This window comes from Peromyscus eremicus, chromosome 12, assembly GCF_949786415.1.
Source record: "Peromyscus eremicus chromosome 12, PerEre_H2_v1, whole genome shotgun sequence".
Classification (NCBI taxonomy): Eukaryota; Metazoa; Chordata; class Mammalia; order Rodentia; family Cricetidae; genus Peromyscus; species Peromyscus eremicus.
The window spans coordinates 71572690-71590894 of NC_081428.1; the positions used below are offsets into that span (position 1 = coordinate 71572690).

General features: G+C 45.9%; 1 protein-coding gene across 1 annotated transcript in view; it reads left to right on the forward strand.

Moving 5' to 3' along the window:
- Nucleotides 1-18205, forward strand: part of Dgkg (diacylglycerol kinase gamma) — a 198541-nt gene that overhangs the window by 170738 nt on the left and 9598 nt on the right. Inside the window, exons 23-24 of the mRNA XM_059277313.1 lie at nucleotides 13062-13182; nucleotides 15684-15744. Coding sequence (XP_059133296.1) covers nucleotides 13062-13182; nucleotides 15684-15744 — 182 coding nt within the window. The remainder of the gene's footprint in view (nucleotides 1-13061; nucleotides 13183-15683; nucleotides 15745-18205) is intronic.

The following is an 18205-nucleotide window of genomic DNA, read 5'->3' on the forward strand; positions in this document are numbered from 1 at the left end:
CCCATGCGAATCACCCCTGCTCTCCCAGATTCAGAGGCTCTCTCTAGGAAAGAGAAGCAAACTCCCAGGCATACAAGATCACAGGGTTCTTCTGCTCATTTGACCCTGCTATTTTGCAAGCATGGATGGCTCGCTCACATGTGCATGGTGCCTTGTGGGTTTTCACCAACCATATGACGAGTGCCCTGAGTTCCAAAGCCAGGGCACAGATACCAGCCAGCCATCTCAAACGTTGATACTCCCAAGCGGGAAACCACAGCTCAGTTGAGACTCAGAAATAACGGCAAATCTAAGTTCACGATTTCTTGTGGCTTTCTTCCCATTTGTATATAATAAAGTCATAACAGAGGAGGGCCCAATAGGTTCAGAGATGGCTGAGGCTTTCCCTAACCAGCCTAAAAATGATACATTTCACGGGGGTATACTGCTTACGTTTTGTTTCTGTGATAAAAACACTGACCAGACACCAACTCGGGGAAGGAAAGGGCTTATCTGGCTTACAGGTTATTGCTCTCATCAAGGGAAGCCCGGGCAGGAACCTAGAGGCAGAAACCGAAACAGAACCATGGAGGAAAGCTGCTGCCGGCCTGTCCCCCGTGTCTTGTCCAGGACCACCTGCCCAGGGATGCCACCATCCACAGTGGGCTGGGCCCTTCCATATCCATCATTAATCAAGAAAATGCCCAGATAACATGCCAATGGGCCAGTCTGACGGAGGCAGTTCCTCAGTTGAGGTCCCCGCTTCCCAGGTGACTCTAGTTTGCGTCAAATTGACAATACCTGGCTGGCTTAGATGATCTCTCCTGGGGGTTGGCAGAGAAGGAAGCATGTGGAGTACTAGGTGTGTGCACTGGGACTCTTCTCGGTGCTGGAAAATTACCATGGCAACATGTGTCATCTTGTTAAATGTTTGCAGGCCTACAGAAAGATTTGACTCTGCTCTGCACAGGAAATCACAGCTCTGCCATTCAGTCTTAGCAGCCCACGCTGGCATCAACAAACCCCAAACTAGTCATTATCTTCCCCTTCTACCCATGCTTTTTCTCCTCTCCTCAAGCCCACTGCCTCCCCACAACCACATGGCCCCTGCCTGGTTAGTGTCTCACCTGATGCCCAAGCCAGATACCCAAGATTTCCCCTCAAGCTACCTGGTCCAACTCTCCTGTGACTCCTCCTTTATAGGCCATCTCCCTCACTAGACTGGGAGCTCCTGAGGGAGCTCCAGATGTCATGGTCCCTGTGCTTGGCAGAGTCTCTGAGGCCTCAGATGGGTTTCTGAGTACTAGCTGGCCAAATGCACCCAGAGCCAGGACACAATGGAGGGATAAGCTATGGGGTTGTTGTTTTTAAGTTGATCTATCAGCAAAATGGAATCTCTGTGAATAATGCTGGCATACACAAGGTCCCAGGACTTCTCCGCCAGTGACAGCTTGTGTTACAGCTTGGGAAGCCTGCCTCTGACCTTTCCCCTAAGCCCTGTCTATTCCCAGCTGACTGTCAGGCAGAAACCATGGTCAGTGGGAACTCACAGTGACCACCAGGGGTTGCCCCTCTGGATTCTGCAGGTAAGGCCTGGTGCCTTGTTTGTTGTTGGTTTTAGGCCACACAATGTGGTTCAGTAGAAACTGACTTTTCTATGTAGTATTGAAACTTTACAATCACAGATCTCTTTAAATTTTAGTGATCCTCTTGTTCTCTAGATAAGGAGAAAGAAATAGCAAGGGGAAGTGGTTTGCCCTTGGTCAAACCTGGATTGAAATATAGGTCTTTTAGCCCACAGAGAACCTCAGTCTCCCAGGGGCAGCAAATATTTTTCTATAATAAGACATGTAACTAGGCTTTGTGTGCTGGAGTCTCCAATATAACTTCCCAATTCAGTTCACTTAGCATAAAAGCGGCCCTGGAGAGTAATTAAACAAGTGTGTGGGTCTGTGTTCCAATAAAACTTTATCAACAAAAACAAATCGACTGTATTTGGCCCTCGTACCATGTTTAGCTAGTCTGTGCTTTAGAACCCCAAATGGTCCATGAACCAAGAGGATAGGCATCCCTTGAATGCAGTACAGACACTCAAGGCCCACACAGACACGCTGGAACAGAATCTGCTTGCCCACGGCCTCTCCAATGATGTATGAGAAAGACTCTGTTGCTTGGCCTGGCTGATCCCCCCCCCCCCCAAGAATGTCATGATGAAGTTTTGTATACTAGAAAAGTGAGGTGTGAGGAGGTTAACCAACCTGACCCAGGTCAATTGGTGGGTCTGTAACTAGAGTCTGAGTTCTAGCATTCCAAACATGGGATGGTAGCACCAAATAACCAAATAACCCACCCTAGCTAGCTCCAGCCTGTCACTTTGGGCTGGCCCTGCTGGAGGCGATTGGTCTCCCTTCTTTGGCTGACTTTGGAGCAGAGAGGACTCCAGCTGGGGCTCCTCCCACCCGCCCCTATCTCCTGAGAGCTGGGAGGGGCTGGTGAGGTGGAAATGTTCCAGGGAGGCTGCTCACCATCTGCACAGGGAAACCTGCTCTCCTTGGGTTCAAGCTGGAGCTGAATTCTAGCTTGATTTCTGCCTCCAGCCATCTGCCTCTCACAATAAAAGAGGGAGACTTCACCCTTGACAAAGTGCGGGTGGAGCAGCTAGTCCAGGTTCTTTGACAGGACTAAACACCTTGCTGTTTCGTTTTAATCATTGCTGTTCCATTGCTTGCACCATTTTGGTTTCCAAACCTGTCCCTGTTCTTTGCAGCAGCTTTTAAGGCACTCAGTACTGGGCACTTCCTGAGATCCACCCCCACAGCAAAGCACCATGCTGGCCGCATGCCCAGACGCTGTTGTTCAGATGTCTTGGCTAGTTTCTATTTTGTGCGGGGACTGTGTATGTCTTAGTCAGTTGGGGCTGCTGTAATAGAATACCATAGGCTGAGTGGATTAAACAGCAGAAATTTCTTTCTCATACTTACGGAGGCTGAGACGTCCAACAACAAGATGCCAGGCAATTTGGTTCCTGGTGGGGGCCCACATCCCGGCTTGCAGATGAACACTTCTTGCTATATCATCAGTCACATGGAAAGCTCCTCTCTATATACCTCTTTTTCTAAGAATTTACCCTCATGATGTCCCCAAAGCCTGCTCTCAAATTGAGAGCTGGTGCTTCAACACATGAATTGGAGGGAGAGGCGTGGGGCAGACACAGACATTTAATCCATAGCAGTATTTGATCTCAATTTTTTTGGACAGTCTCACCATGTAGCCCAGGCTGGCAAAGGACTCTTTAAATGCTAGGATTACTGTTGTGAGCTCTCAGCCCTCAGTGTTACGGCTTAGTCAACTAACAAATAACATGTTGGTCTGCCGTTTAGTGAATACCTACTTTGGAAACAAAAGACTCGTATATTTATTTTACTATTTGATTTCATGTCTGAGGAAGCTGAAACCCCGTGGGATTAAAAGACTAGGGTGAAATCACATTGACAATGTATAATCAAGCTGGACTCACAGCTGGCCTCAGGTACTTAAGCTGATCCAGGTACCGCAGAGGCTGCAGTAGAAAGACAGTGTGGTCCAATCCACAATGCCACCAGCATGGTGTTTTGCTACTGGATGGATCAAGAGGTACCTAGCCACCATGTCAATGCTAGTACAACAGGCAAGTGCCATGGAGTAGCAGAGTCAGTGGGTACCACAAAAGTGTGAGACACAAGAAAGAGGAGGAGGTCTCTCCTTCAGAACCTGATTCTTGGCCACTCAGCGCTATGCCATTCACAAAGCAGGTGATCAATTAATATTCAATGGCCAAATGAATGAATGAACGAATGAGATAGAACAGATATGTGCTAGTCCTAGATGCTGGCAAGGATTTGAAGAGACAGAGAATGAGAGAAAGAAGACATGAGCTAATGCAGAATACGGGTTTGCAATTGTAAAGCCTTCATTTGGAAGACAATGGCTGAAGAGAAATAATGGGCAGAACCAAGAGTAGTGGTGGGTAGACACAAGCTGCTGCTGCCATCTTTTGATTATAGATGAGTCCCCCCCTCTCCGCCATAAACTACCACAATTCCCTGCCTCCTCTATGCACCAGCTCAGCCTTGACGGCCTACCTCTTCCTGAGCAGAGGCTTCTGTTGGCAGAGTGGATACTGTAAACAGAGACCTGTGTTTCTCCCAGCACGCTGCCAACTCATATTTCTTCCCATGTTCAGGTCAGCTCACCCAACATTTGTTATGCATCTAGTTATATTTAGCACCATATGCTAAAAATATTTTCCATTCGTCATCTCATTTTAACTCCCTATACGTCCCTGCCTTGGTCCATTTTCTTCAGCTGTGACCCAGACCACAGCTCAGGAAGCTGGGATATCCAAGATGGCAGGGTCATTTCTTCTTGCATAGTCTCACCTCAGCCGCCTGGTGATGTCAGACCTCTTCATTTTTTTTTCCAGGACCTCCTTTCTTCCTGAGAAATCCCCCCTCCCCTGCTCTCCCCACCACTGCAGGTACATGGTTCCTCCCTTTCTAAAGCACCCGCCCCTCTTCACGGAGGTTTAGAAGCCCTCCTTCCCCCACGCAGCACCTTTGCCAAAGCTCTGGCTAAGCTCAGAAGATACAGCCACAGAATGAAGGGAGCCATTTTCTCACCCTATTGCTCACACAGGCAGGCCTACAGAACCCAGAAGCAGCCGTATGCATTCCTATTTCTGTGCTCTCTCTTGCCTCCCCAACACTTGCACTGGACGTTCTATGCTCTGCATGGTGGTGACAGGTGAAGGCCTATCTACTTTTGACCAGTCAGGAAACTGGTCTTCATATTGGCAGGAGAGCTCAAACATGCCTAAGGATCGGTGCATCACCCTAATGAGGGAGACTGAGGCCCTGGGAGGGGACATGATTTCCCTAAGATCGCGCTACTAGACAGAGCCCAGTCAAAGCAGCATTCCACCTCCCACCTGTCAGACCAGCACCTCCCCCACAGCTTGCCCTTTCTTTCTTCTCAGAACCTGGTCTCTCCTACCTATCCCTTTCCTGCCTCAGTGCTGGGACAAAACTGACTTATGCCCTCTGGCTACCTTTGTGCCTTGATGAGGCTTGATGCGTGTGAGAAGCCTAAGGACCAATGTGACAAGCTCATGGCACAAAAGAGGTGCCCTGCAGGGATGAAGGTCAAGTCCATGCCTTTATGCTCCTGGAGCACAGGGAACAAGAGATGGCAAAGTAGATCCCACCCCCACCCTCCCACCCCACCCCCACCTCTGCTCTGTCTCTCTCTGTCTCTCTCTCTCTGTCTCTCTCTCTGTCTCTCTCTGTCTCTGTCTCTGTCTCTCTCTCTCTCTCATGCATGCACAAGAAAGTGAGGGGCGTGGCATCGCAGTTATGATTAGGATACCTGAGGGCCCATTTTAGGCCCTTTTTAGCATAAAGAAAACAAACATGGGAGTGCATCTCCTGTCAAGATCTGAGCACATCCTTTCTAAGGAAACACAAAATCATAGTGACAGTGACTACTTCCTGGGGGCTTCCTTCTGCTGCTCAAATGAGATGGGATTTGTCCAGAGCACTCACTGCCCTGCCAGGAGGATGTCATGCCTACCTTCCAGAGGGTTCACATCAAGTCCCCAAGGAGAAGTGAGTGATTGAGTCACAGGGTTCAGACCCAGGTTTGTGGAGCTCGTGTTCTGCATCATCCCCTAAGGCTGAGAATAAGACAGAAGGACTGTGAGGACTTTCTGTACACAGCAGTGTCCCTTGGAAAAGACCAGGACAGGTCTCTGGGCCTTTCTCCAGGCGGAGCCCTACCTTTCAGGCTGTAGTGCTTGTACACGTGCTTTGAAATGCCTTCATCAGGACCTATGCTGCATCCGTACTGACTCCAGTTTAGGCTCAGGTGAGCCGACCAGTGCCTGGCTTTGTTGGGCGTCGGTGAGCTACCAAGGACGCACAGACCATCTCCCTGGAAACATAGAGGCAAGAGAGGAGCTCCAGGCCACACCTGTCTCAGCCTTGGTGGTTGAGTGTGTAGGAAGGCCTGCCAGTTTCCACTCACCTGTCTAGACAGTGGGACTGCCCTTGTCCCTCTGCCAGGCAGAGGCCATGTCTAGACCATGTCTTTCCTTCTGCAGAGGGAAGGAGGGCCTGTGTACCTACGGCACACATTGGCTTCTTTGGAGCACAGTGACAAGGGGAATTGCTGTTTACAAGAATGCCTTCACATTCTCCAACACATCAAGGCAGGTTCTATTATTACCCCTCTTTCAGGCAGAATTGATCACCAACCTAAGTTCCTAAGTTAAAAGCCCTAAACTTTTGTGGTACATAAGAATGTCATTTCATTGGATACAGTCTCTTTTCGGTAATGTTAGTATATAAATTAATAGATTTTATTTCCTTCCCCCTCTACCACCTTGCCCTGCCCCCCTCTATCACCATGCCCCCCCCTGCTGGTCCTAAATATACCCCCTTTCTGCATGCGTGTCATGTATAATCATTACTGCCTTCTCTTCCCCTCTTCTCTTCCTCAAGATCTCTCCCTCCCTTTCTCATTTCATGACCAGTGTGTGAACACACAGATACATGCAAAAATTTAAATCTGGAGTCCGTGTGTACAAGAAGCACGTGCCATTTGTCTTCCTAAACCTGGCCTATTTGCCTAAACAAAATGATCTCTAGTTTCATCCATTTCCCTGCCAATGGCGTCCTTTGAGCCACTAAGACCATGGGTGTGCCTGTATCCCTATGGCATGCTGGCTTAGCATCCTCTAGGTGTAGCTACCTACAAGTGCTATAGTTGGGTCATATGGTAGTTCTAGTTTTTATTTTTTGAGGAACCTCAATAACGCACAGGTTTGCATTCTAGAAATGGAGCTTTTAAGGCTGTGATTAAGTAAATACAAAGCTGCTAAGATGAGCCATGACCTAATCTTATTGCTGTCCTCATACAATATAAATTTTGGAGCCACAGAGGCAATAGGGATGTGTGTGCACAGAAGGGTGTCTGTGTGGTCAAGACAGCAGTGGTCTGTAAGCCAAGGAAAGGCTTCAGGGGAAGCTATCTGTCTTAGTTTGGGTTCTTATTGCTGTGAAGAGACACCATGACCATGGCAATTCTTATAAAAAAACAAATTTAATTGAGATGGCTCACTTACAGTCTCAGAGTTTCAGTCCATTATCATCATGATGGGGAGCATGGTGGTATGCAGGCAGATGTGGTGATGGAGTTGAGAGTGCTACATCTTGCAGGCAACAGGAAGTTAACTAACTGTCACATTAAGAAAAGCTTGAGCAAAAGAGATCTCAAAGCCCGCCCCCACAGGGACACACTTCCTCCAACAAGGCCATGCCTCCTAATAGTGCCACCCCCTGGGGGACATTTTCTTTCAAACCACCACACCAACCTTTCTGGCACTTTGATTTTTGACTTGGGCATGATTCCTCTGGCTTCCAGAGCTACTGGGAGGTCTGAAGTCATGTCCCCTTGGATACCAGGGTTCTGCCAGCTTTTACCTGTCATTGTTGAGCTCTGGTCCCTCCTTCTGACAGTTGTTAGGACTAAATAAATAAAAGCAAAATGGGGTGGAGATAAGAAGTCGGAAGGAGAGTAGTCGGGTAGAGCGTAAAGATAGGGTGGGATGCCCTTTATCCAAAGCACACCTTGGTTTCTGGACTCTGCATGGAGGTAAGAGATGGTAGGGACCACAGTTTGATGTTATTCTGAGGTCTAATGTTGTGGTTTGAGGACAGCTCTAAGAAGCCGTACAGGTAAGTGCTTAGGAGTGGTAGGGAGAAAGGGGAAAGAGAAACAGTCTATTTTAAGCACCCCCTCTCAGCCAGGTGCTTTTACACACTTCTGGGTGAGCATTCTCCTCCCTAATTTTCGCCTGAGAAAGTTCTAGATCAAAGCAGTCGGGAAGTAACTTGCTTCTATTCTTCACCTGAACTCCTGTGGGCACTTTTATTACCTCAGGCTCAACTTCTCAAACTTGGATGTGTCTTGGAATCTTCCAGAGGGCTTGTTAGAACACAGTCTGCTAGACACAACCTCCAGAATATCTGATTTCACAGAGCTGAGGTGGGGCCCAAGGATGTGTATTTCTAACAAGTTCCCAAGTAATGAAAAGACTGATGATCTAAGACCATGCTCGGGGAACCACTGGCCAGTGGCAACAGAAACTTAGCACACCGCATACACACTGCGATGCACTTTGGAATCACTGAGGACTGTTTCAGAATAAATGTGATGTCTGCATGCCCATACATTTTAATTTAACTGATAGAGGGTACAGCCTGGGCAGCATTGCTTTTAAAAGCTCCTCAGGTTAGGCTAACATACAGCCAAGTTTGGGAACCACAGACATAGCCACATTCCCCTTTAATTTGTATCATCATTATCCACTTCTGCTGCCCATTACTGAGGCCACAGGTAATCTGCCACTGACCAGTACCATTCATTCACAGCACCTCAGCCACATTTCACCCCCTTGTCTCAGAATACCTTTGCTAGAACTTCCCAGGTCTCTTATTTTTCTGCCGTTCCTTCATCTCTTTCCCCATTCAACCCAGACTTCGTGGTACAGTAACTGCAGTTGTAGTCTGCCAACCGTGGACATGACCCCACCCCTCCTGTCGATGACTGTGTCTACATGGAAGACCTTGAGGACCGTCTAAGCCAAACTAAAGGAAGAGCAGTCCAGAGAACTTTCTGGAACTAATGCTTGGTCTTTGTTACCATGAGTAGAAGCTAACATTTTTTTAAAAAAGATTACTTTTTGGTTAACACAAATATCTATTTAAAGAAACACCTAGAAAAGCATAAAGAAGAAATAGAAATTAGCATTAATTTAATTATCCAGGTATTACCATTGTTAAGATTTTGCTGAGATTCGGCTGGGCGGTGGTGGCGCACGCCTTTAATCCCAGCACTCGGGAGGCAGAGCCAGGTGGATCTCCGTGAGTTCGAGGCCAGCCTGGGCTACCAAGTGAGTTCCAGGAAAGGCGCAAAGCTACACAGAGAAACCCTGTCTCGAAAAAACCAAAAAAAAAAAAAAAAAAAAAAAAAAGATTTTGCTGAGATTTGTCCTTTCTTTTATGTGTATCTTCTTACCTAGTTGAGTATATGCTACATAAGTAAGCTTATATCTTGACATAATAATTAAACATCATATAAATACATATGCAGTTATTAAATATGTGTGTTGCGATTTTAAAACAAGGTCTCACACAGTAGACCAAGCTGGCTGGGGACTCACTTTATAGTCCAGGCTGTCCTTGAACTTACCACAGACTTCCTCCCCCATGCTCCTGGGTGCTGAGCTTAAGAACATGAGCTCCCACCCCTGGCTTGTAAATATTTTAATGGCCACAAAACTTTCCATCATGTGGATACCATATTGTTTGTTTAACTGTTCCCATGCAGGAAGAAATATGGCAGCAGTGTTACTTTTATAAATGATGCTACAATGCATGTGCTTTCGAAAACCTGGGTTCTGTCCATAATTTCTCACACAATCCCAAGAAAGTAATAGAAGAAGCAACATAAAACCCTCAGACTTATTACAACTGGACAATTATTTTCAAAACTTTTTCTCCTTGTAACGTCTTGGGTGTGTTATCTGTGTCTTCTTTTGCCAAGCCCTTTGCTTAGTGTCACTAAGGATTGTGAGTCTGGGAGTGACATGGTCAGATGTGCGTTTATAAACTCGAATGCTGGCGGCTGAATAGGTTGGAACTGAGGTGATTGTCCTTGCTGCCCTACCCCTGCTTCACATCCTCCCCTCTCCATTTTCCCACACCACGTCTTCCTTCTCTCCTAGAATGCAAATGTTAGGTGTGAATTCAGCATGCACACCTGCATGCATAAAGCCTTGTCACCAAGGAACACTAAGAACAGGGCTGGAAGGCCTGGCCCACAGGCTATACAAACTTGTGCCTGGCCCCAACATCTCCTCCTCTGGTTTTAGACAACTTTCTGAATAATTAAAATAAACAATAAATAATAATAAATATAGGGGAAAATACTATATACTACAGTTCCATGACATTTCCAAGTGGGTTTATTGCTGAATTAACTTTCCCCTCTGTCCTGTGCCTGTCAACCCCATATAGTATATGCCCGTCTCTGTTCCTGGAATGTGCTCCTATGTTCCTCCCTCCCAACCCAAAACCACCGCTTGATATTCAGCAATCCTTCTGCACCTTTCCCACCCAGCACCAGCTACTTAGACATCCCTGACCTCGCAGTTCAATTTGAGGATCTTCTTCACCAAATTCTGTTTCACCTTCTTAGACAAGACTCCTTCAGCAACAGAGTGCTTTATACTGCCATTTCCGAACACAGCGCCTAAAACGTTGTTGCTAACTCAGTAGCAATTCTCTGACTGAGTGAATGAATTCTGCTTAAGTAAGGTGCATAGACATTCTACCTTAAACATTAATGAGTGGAAGAGTATAAAGGCAATACGATCATGACATGATTGCCAAACTCACTCTGAATCATTGGTACCCAAGGTAGAACAGACACCTGGTGTACCAGATGTCCCAATCCTGGATTCTGTGTTCTGAACACAGAATCTAAACATTCACTGTTGTTTGTTCCTAGACATTGATTTACACTCTACTCTCCTTCATTTTAGTACCAAACGTACTGTATACATAAGTATCTCTGTGGTAGAGGAAGGAAAGAGGGATTAGGTGACGACAGGACTCTTTTTAAGCATGACACAAAGAAAACTGAAACCATGGGCTATTTATAGCTGTCACACAAAAGAAGGGTCTTGATGCTTAGTTACTTTAGGAAGGAATGTAAAATAGATTCCTTTAAGACTTCCTCAGTAGTCATTCTAGAAAGTTGAAAGATAATTAGGCAATAGCAGAGAGGGCAAAGAGCAGCTAAGTCCTGCACTCAGGGTCAGGGTTAGAGTTAGGGCTAGGGTGACAGACAGGAGTCACCTTTGTTATGCCTGAGAAGAGAGTACATAGTCAAAAGTGACATGAAAAGGGATGCTAAGCCCCTAGTCCCTTCCCCTGCATATGTCTCCTCAGTCCCGCATCTGTGCCAGCCCCTCCCCCACCTGCCCACTCCTGCTGATGAGATCAGCCTTCATTACAGCTCTTCTGGAGCCAGGAAGCAAGGTAATGTGTGGGAAGTGATAGCTGCAAGGTAATGTGTGGGAAGTGATAACAACTTTAAAGCCATTCAACGGGAAAATTTGTTAAAAGACGGAGACATTGTAAAGCTGAAACACTTGAGTCTATTAAGTTCCCTGCTTCTTAGAACATTTTGTTACCAGGGCATGTTTCAAGGAGGGAAAACACTGAACCATTGAGCTCTGTCAGATATCAAAGCCTGGTACAAGAGCAGCATTTTCTAAGGTGTCCGTTTCTGCCACTATGCAGAGGAACTTCTAAAAAACTTATGCCTTTGTGTTCTTCTCTTCTCTCCTGTCACAACACAGCTCCCCTGCCCTCCTCACCCCTAGAAGTACTCTGTTACATTTCTCTCTCTCCTCCCTCCTCATCTTCTGCATCCTCTTCTCTTGCTTCCTCGCTCCCTGCCTCCTCTACCTCCAGAGCCTGTGCTGTTTGCATGGGCTCTATTAAGCCAGCACAATAAGCTAAAACTGCAATGATTATTCAACCCTCGATGGTAAGGGAGCTAATTAAGTGACTGGAGATTTAGACATTCATTGTTGATTAGCTCTAAACTCCTTCAGAGAGCCTGGAGTGTTCTCCTAAATAAGCCTTACCCTTTTATGGCTTCTTGTCCCAAGTCTAAATGAGATGGCGAGCTTAAGGAGACAGTATCTTTTCAGGGATGTTAAGAAAGGGGAACTCATGGAGAGTGGAGTGTGAATGGGTGCAGAGGGGAAGCTCTGTGCTTCTCACAGGTGGATTAGGCTCGTGTATCTCTTGGCAGCTAACGTCTCTCAATGATCATCCATTTGGACTTCAGTGTTGACATGATATGGTCAGTCCAGTGCTTCTGGTTAACTGCCTCCATTAGATATACATCCATCAATGGAGTGTTTTTAAAACAAACCATCTTCTAAACAAAAGAATAACTATTTCTTCGCTAATCTTAAACAGCATGTCTTTAGAGGACAGAAGCCATGTTGATGAACAAACAAAAAGCCTTGATACAGTTTTCTCGCTTGTGGCTGTTAATGGAATAGTAGTAACTTGCCTCAGTCTGAGAAGATGGACTCTTGTGCTACTAACAAAGGGAATAGACTGTTCTTTAAAATCTGCGTCTTAATTTTTGCTCCGGCTCTAACTGCACAAACAGTTGCATTTTAGAGTGAGTATGGGACCCAGCCCCCAACATTACCCCTGCTATCACCCTCACAGTGGAAAATGGAGGCAAATACCCAAGCAAAATGGATCACTCCTCCCAGGCTAGAATCAGAAGCCATCACCACCATTGTGGGCCATTGGTGCTGTGATATGGAGCCTGGGATTCATGTTTGTCTACCTCCTTTTCCACTGTGAGCCACAATGGTCTGATGTGGGTGAAATATTCTTCTCCTTTGCTTGACTTAGGCATGGGGTGTCCTGAAAAAGGCCCTTGATCTTCCTGAGGATGTCCATGGAGGATGGTTCATCAGCAGCTAAGGACAGGCCAAATTTGAGGCTAACTAATCATCAGTCATCATTAGCAGAGCCAACATGTTGCTCTGACATTAAGAATAGATTTTAGACTCTTCAACATTTCTTCTTATCCTAGTCCCAATCCTTTAGGTCTCTAGCAGCTAGGTTGGTGAATTTCAGAAACAGCTGGTTTGTCATTTTTGATATTCTATATTTGAAGAGGCTTCTTGATATCAGCCCGTTCACTGGATACATATTAATCTTCTAAATCAAAGCTTTAAAAAAAAAAACTATAACTTGACTTCTGCTCACAAAAAAGGTACATCTATTTCTTTTTTTGAGAAATATGTCTGACTCAGTATATGAAAACACACTTGAGTGGGAGGTAACAGACCTGGGTTGACCATCAAGGGACCAGAAACTTCTGGACAGACTAACCTGAGTGAGAGAGAAGAGTGTGCATGGTCTTTGCTGTTCCCTCCACAGACCTCAGCGACCAGCTCCTTGAAGTAGTGGGTCTCGAGGGAGCCATGGAAATGGGACAGATCTACACTGGCCTGAAGAGTGCAGGGAGGAGGCTAGCTCAGTGCTCCTCTGTCACCATTAGGTAAGTTCCCTTGTTACGCAGCATCTCCTGGGTCCCCCTACCCCCTTGAACATTCAAGCAGATAATAAAATAACTAGGGGGCTACCTTCAGACTTCAGGCTACAGAAAATTGGCAAAAGAAGCTCAGCAGTATTGATAAAGAGTACTTTGACTATATTCTTTAACTGTTACATATGTATTTTTCCCAAATATCTGCTCAGGCCGTGTGGTCATTTGTACATATACGATTTCAAGGATGACCATTTGGTATTAGATAACCAATCGGTATGCCCTTCCCTAGGGGAAACTGTTTCTCCTGTTCTCAGCATTCCTTGGCTGCTGGTGGTAGTTCTTGGTGCAGGGCTGATGCCCCATGACTTTCCCCTACCTCTCCCCACCCCCATCCACAACAGCATGTCTGTTGGCGTCATCCTTGTTCTGGTCTTCTTTAGGCAGCCATGTTGGTGACGTTTCACAGGTCATTGTCATTTCCAGCTTCTCTGTCATTTCCAAAAGACACAATCTCCACAGCAAACTCCCCGTCCCTCACTCTGGCTCTTACAATCATTCTGCCCCCTCTCCTGCTATGACTCCTGAACCTCAGGTAGAAGAATTGTGTTGGGCCAGGAATAATGCTGTCATCAACTAGAGAGTCCATCATAACCTATCCTCTTAAAATTACCTGGTGACATATGTAATAGTACATATGTAAAGTCTGGGGCACCAGAGGTCCACTTCTTTGTCTTTTTCTCTTTATTATTGTAGAACATTAGAATAATGCCAGGGGTCACAGCTGCTCTTCTGTGTGTGGACAGGATACCTTCATATGCTAAACCATTAACATCAACAAACTTCTTGTACTCACCAAGAGAGTAGCAGTTTTTTGGGACATGGATGACACAGCCAGTCACTGCAAGTCTGGACGCTGTAGGGTCTGATAGGAGTTTCTCCAGTTTCAGCTCCCTCTGGTTACATTTTTTCCCCTCAGCTTCTTACCCAACCTGCCTGTTTGAGTTGTCTTCATTCCTTACCTTTTTCTCTCTTGTTACAGATCCTATCTGTTGGGTTTGCCTTGGGGCTCTCTTGGAAGGGCTAGGGGTAAAGGGTTTCCCGAGGCATTTAACTAAAGAACTCTTTCTCCCAGAAACCCTTGGGCAAATGTCAGCGAGAGCACAGTTGAGGAGTCTGTTCTTGGCCCTTCCACCATCCCTCAGTCAGAGCCCTTCGGTGGTCCCCTGAGGGTCTGCTCCACTATCCCCTTGTCAGTACCTATCTCTGTATCATCTGGATCTCCATTCCCAACACCGTACTCCCTCTCTTTCAGAGCCATCGCTGCGATAGGACGGACCCTTGTTTCCAGACCAACCTCTGCAGCCCTTGTCCAGAGCTCTAAAGCTTGTGGGGCCAGTTTGCCCGTAGAGTATTGCAGCCATAGCTTTTGTAGATTGCAAAGAACACAGTATCCTGACTGCCAAGGAATCTAAGAAGTTAAGCGTGAGGGGCACTTTTTCCAGAAGTCAACAGATCTATTTCCAGATGGAAACACGGAGCTGGCTAAAAGCTCCATCCCACTAGGCACTCCTCAGATACTTCTCTATCCCTGAGTATGCAAAGCCTCCTTTCTGCGGATAGGTTGTTTTTATTATTAGATTTATCACTTTCATTGTGAAATATAATGAGTCCACCAGAGAATTATTGTATCAAAATATAGTGCTTTCCCCTCGCATTTTGTAATTTCAAAAGTAGGGAAGCTACCAAGCTCAGGTAAGGGGTTCCTGTCCAGTGGTAAGGTGGTGACTGTTCACATGCCCCTGGCCAGAGGACTACCCTCCTCCCACGGAATTGAAAGACAAGTAGAGTCTACAGAGCCCATATGCAAAAAAAAAAAAAAAAAAAAAAAAAAGTCTTTCCCAAGCAAGAGGGCAACACTTTCTCTTCACTTTTCCTCCTACATTTGGGGTCCTAGATGTCCCTTTCGCAGCACAGCCACGGTGCATATGAAACCAGGGTATCCTGCCTCTTGGAGTTGAGTGCACATGGTAACCTCTGTAGCTCAGAGACATTACCTCCTGGATATGTTGCAACCACTCACTCAGTCAGGAGTGCAGGCCTCTTCCTGCTCCAGAGCAGAACTTGGCAGGAACCACCATCCCCTCTGGCTGGTTGCTGGACTGAGGTGGAACTGCTCAGCAGTGGGGCTGTCGTGTTTGCTGGCCAGGTGTCCAGGTGGCTGTGGCTTTCTGTGTGCCCATGACAGTTTCTCAAAGTGGAGTCTGAAGACTGAACCCAGAGAAATTCCTATAGTAACTATTAAAGCACAGATCTGCAGGCCTGCCTCCAGACCTGCCAAGTCCAGTCCCTGAGATGGGCTGAAGATTATGTTTTCAGAACGTTCCCCTGGTCTCAATGAACCTCTCCTAAGTGAGCAAGTGAGGTCTTCTCCTGTCTATCTTCGGTGGGAGTGGTGATCATTCTCCAACTCTGAGAGTCTCACTGTTGCTTCTTTGCTTTGGGGGTTCCAGGACTAACAAGCTTCTACCGATGCAAGTAGATGGAGAGCCCTGGATGCAGCCCTGTTGCACGGTAAGTTTGCTGGTCTTGGAGGTGAGCATAAGAAGCATGATTTTGTTTTACCCCTTGAAGACACTGACTTGATATAAAATCAGTGCATCTCAACCTAACAGGGACCCTGGAAGATTGTCTAGAATAGCCCCTTTTCTACTTTGTTCTGAGACTTCATCCATGGTACCTTAACAGCCTCAGCTTGAACCTACCCAAGTGGCAGGGTCAAAAGAAAGACTGTTCTGCTGAGGAGCAAGTCCAGATGTTAGAGAATGTTTCTTTATCTGGAGCCAAGCCTACACACCCCAAATCCTACCCAGTACCCAGGACACACTTCCCTTAGTGCACCCACGGCCTTGAAGACCTCCCTGGAAACTCCACAGGAAGGACAGGTTGGTTATCTGCTTTGGTATGATACCAGAACATGAAACATGGTGCCAGACTTGTAACGACAACCCTAGAATGCCATCAGCAAATGAATAAGGGGCATGGAACAGGAAAGCTATAGTTTCACGGGCTGAGGCAGGAGGATTATGAGTTCAAGACTAACCTGAGTTACAGAGTAAGTTCAAGATGGACCAGGGTTACAGAGCGAGACCCTGCCTCTAACAGACTGGGACTGGAGAGATAGCTCGGCAGTTAAGAGCTGTTCTTACACACAACCCAGTTTCCATTCTCCTACCCACATCAGGCAGCTCTCAACTGCCTCTAAATCCAGGTCCAGGGGCATCTGACCCCCTTTGGCCTCCACAGGCACCTGCAGGTACGTGGTGCACGTAAGCTCATGCGGGCACACACATACACATGAACAGAAATAGAAAACAAATAGACCTCCCCCTGCTGTCCAGCTAGACTTACGTTAGTTCCAGTCAGTGCTGCTATGAGAGTTAGGCCCCCTCAATTTGGGGTCGTTCCCCCTTCAGGACCCAGCTCCTGGTTTCAGGGCATCCACTGGGGTACTTCATGAGTAATGCCCTCAATCTGACAGCAAATATGTAATCTCAAAAGAGATAGAAGCTGTCTTCCTGAGCATCTCTACTCTTCCTTGATAATAGGCTCTTTAGAGCCCTTCCAGTATCAAGCTCTCTTTTGTGTTTTTGTTTTTAATGCCTTAAGTGACATCTTCTAGAAAGGACAAAGGTAGACATTTCTTTGCAAATTCTTACCATAACCTTATGGAGGGGTTAACAAAATAAAATAAAATAAACCACACTGTAATAAAAACTAGTACTAGATGCTAGTGAGATGGCTAAGTAGGTAAAGGCACTTCCTGCCAGCCAATCCTCAGGACCCATGTGGTGAAAAAAGCTAACTTCAGAAACCAACATGCCGTGGGCACCCACACACAAAGTGCTCTCTCTCTCTCTCTCTCTCTCTCTCTCTCTCTCTCTCTCTCTCTCTCTCTCTCAGAAAGCAACATACCATGGGCACCCACATACAAAACTCTGTCTCTGTCTCTCTGTTGTAGGCAGATTTTCTGTCCCGCCAGCCATCTCCCAAATAACCACATAGAGACATTATTAATTATAAAAGCTTGGCTGATAGTTTAGGCTTGTTTCTAACTAGCTCTTTCAACTTAAATTAACCCATTTCTATTCATTTATGTGCTGTTGCATGGCTTATGGTTTGTTACCTCTCCTCCTGCATGTCCTGCTTCCTCTGCATCTCATGACATCTCCCTGTAACTCTACCTTTCTGCTACTTCCCAGCCTCCACTTTGCCCCAAAAATCCTGCCTAGCTATTGGACGTTCAGCTTTTTATTAAACCAATCTGAATGACAAATCTTCACAGTGTACAAAAAGATTATTCCACAACAACATGTGTTTTATATATAATATTATGTACAGAAGCTGAATACTGTTCTTGCATAAGAAATCAAATGAAAAATAATAATGTTAAAAGACAAAGTAAATAACTTTAAACACAGTAAAATCTAGGATCTTTTTTTTCCGACAAGGCAAGTGTTTGAAAATCTCATTTTAAAAGAGAAAAGCTGATAGGAATATTAAAGTGTAAAAAATATCTAGCGAATGTAATATAAAGTCTTAATGTATATGGCAATTGGCATTATTTAATTACAAAACAATATGTAATTTTGATTCTAATAAAGCTGAACAAAAAATAATTCAAGGAAATCCAACCATTAATGAAATAGAAAATGCTTTCAAAGACTCATCTACAAAGTGACCTCAAAACAGATTGAACTTAGCAGGGAGGAACTCATGAGGCCCTGAGGATCTATATACAGTTAAAGGTTTCCAGCATGAGGCAAGACATTTTCCTCTGTGGTATAGTCAATGGTAAGTTGTCTGTGCTCCTGTACCTCCTCAATAAGCTCTGGTAAGGAGTCCTAATGAGACCCGATGTCCAATAAAACAAAAGGCCCAAAAATAGATGGGAAATTAGTCAATGAACGTCAGTGGACTGGGAGAGGGCAGGAGGGGGTTGTGGGTGAATGTAACCAAAGTACATTACACACAT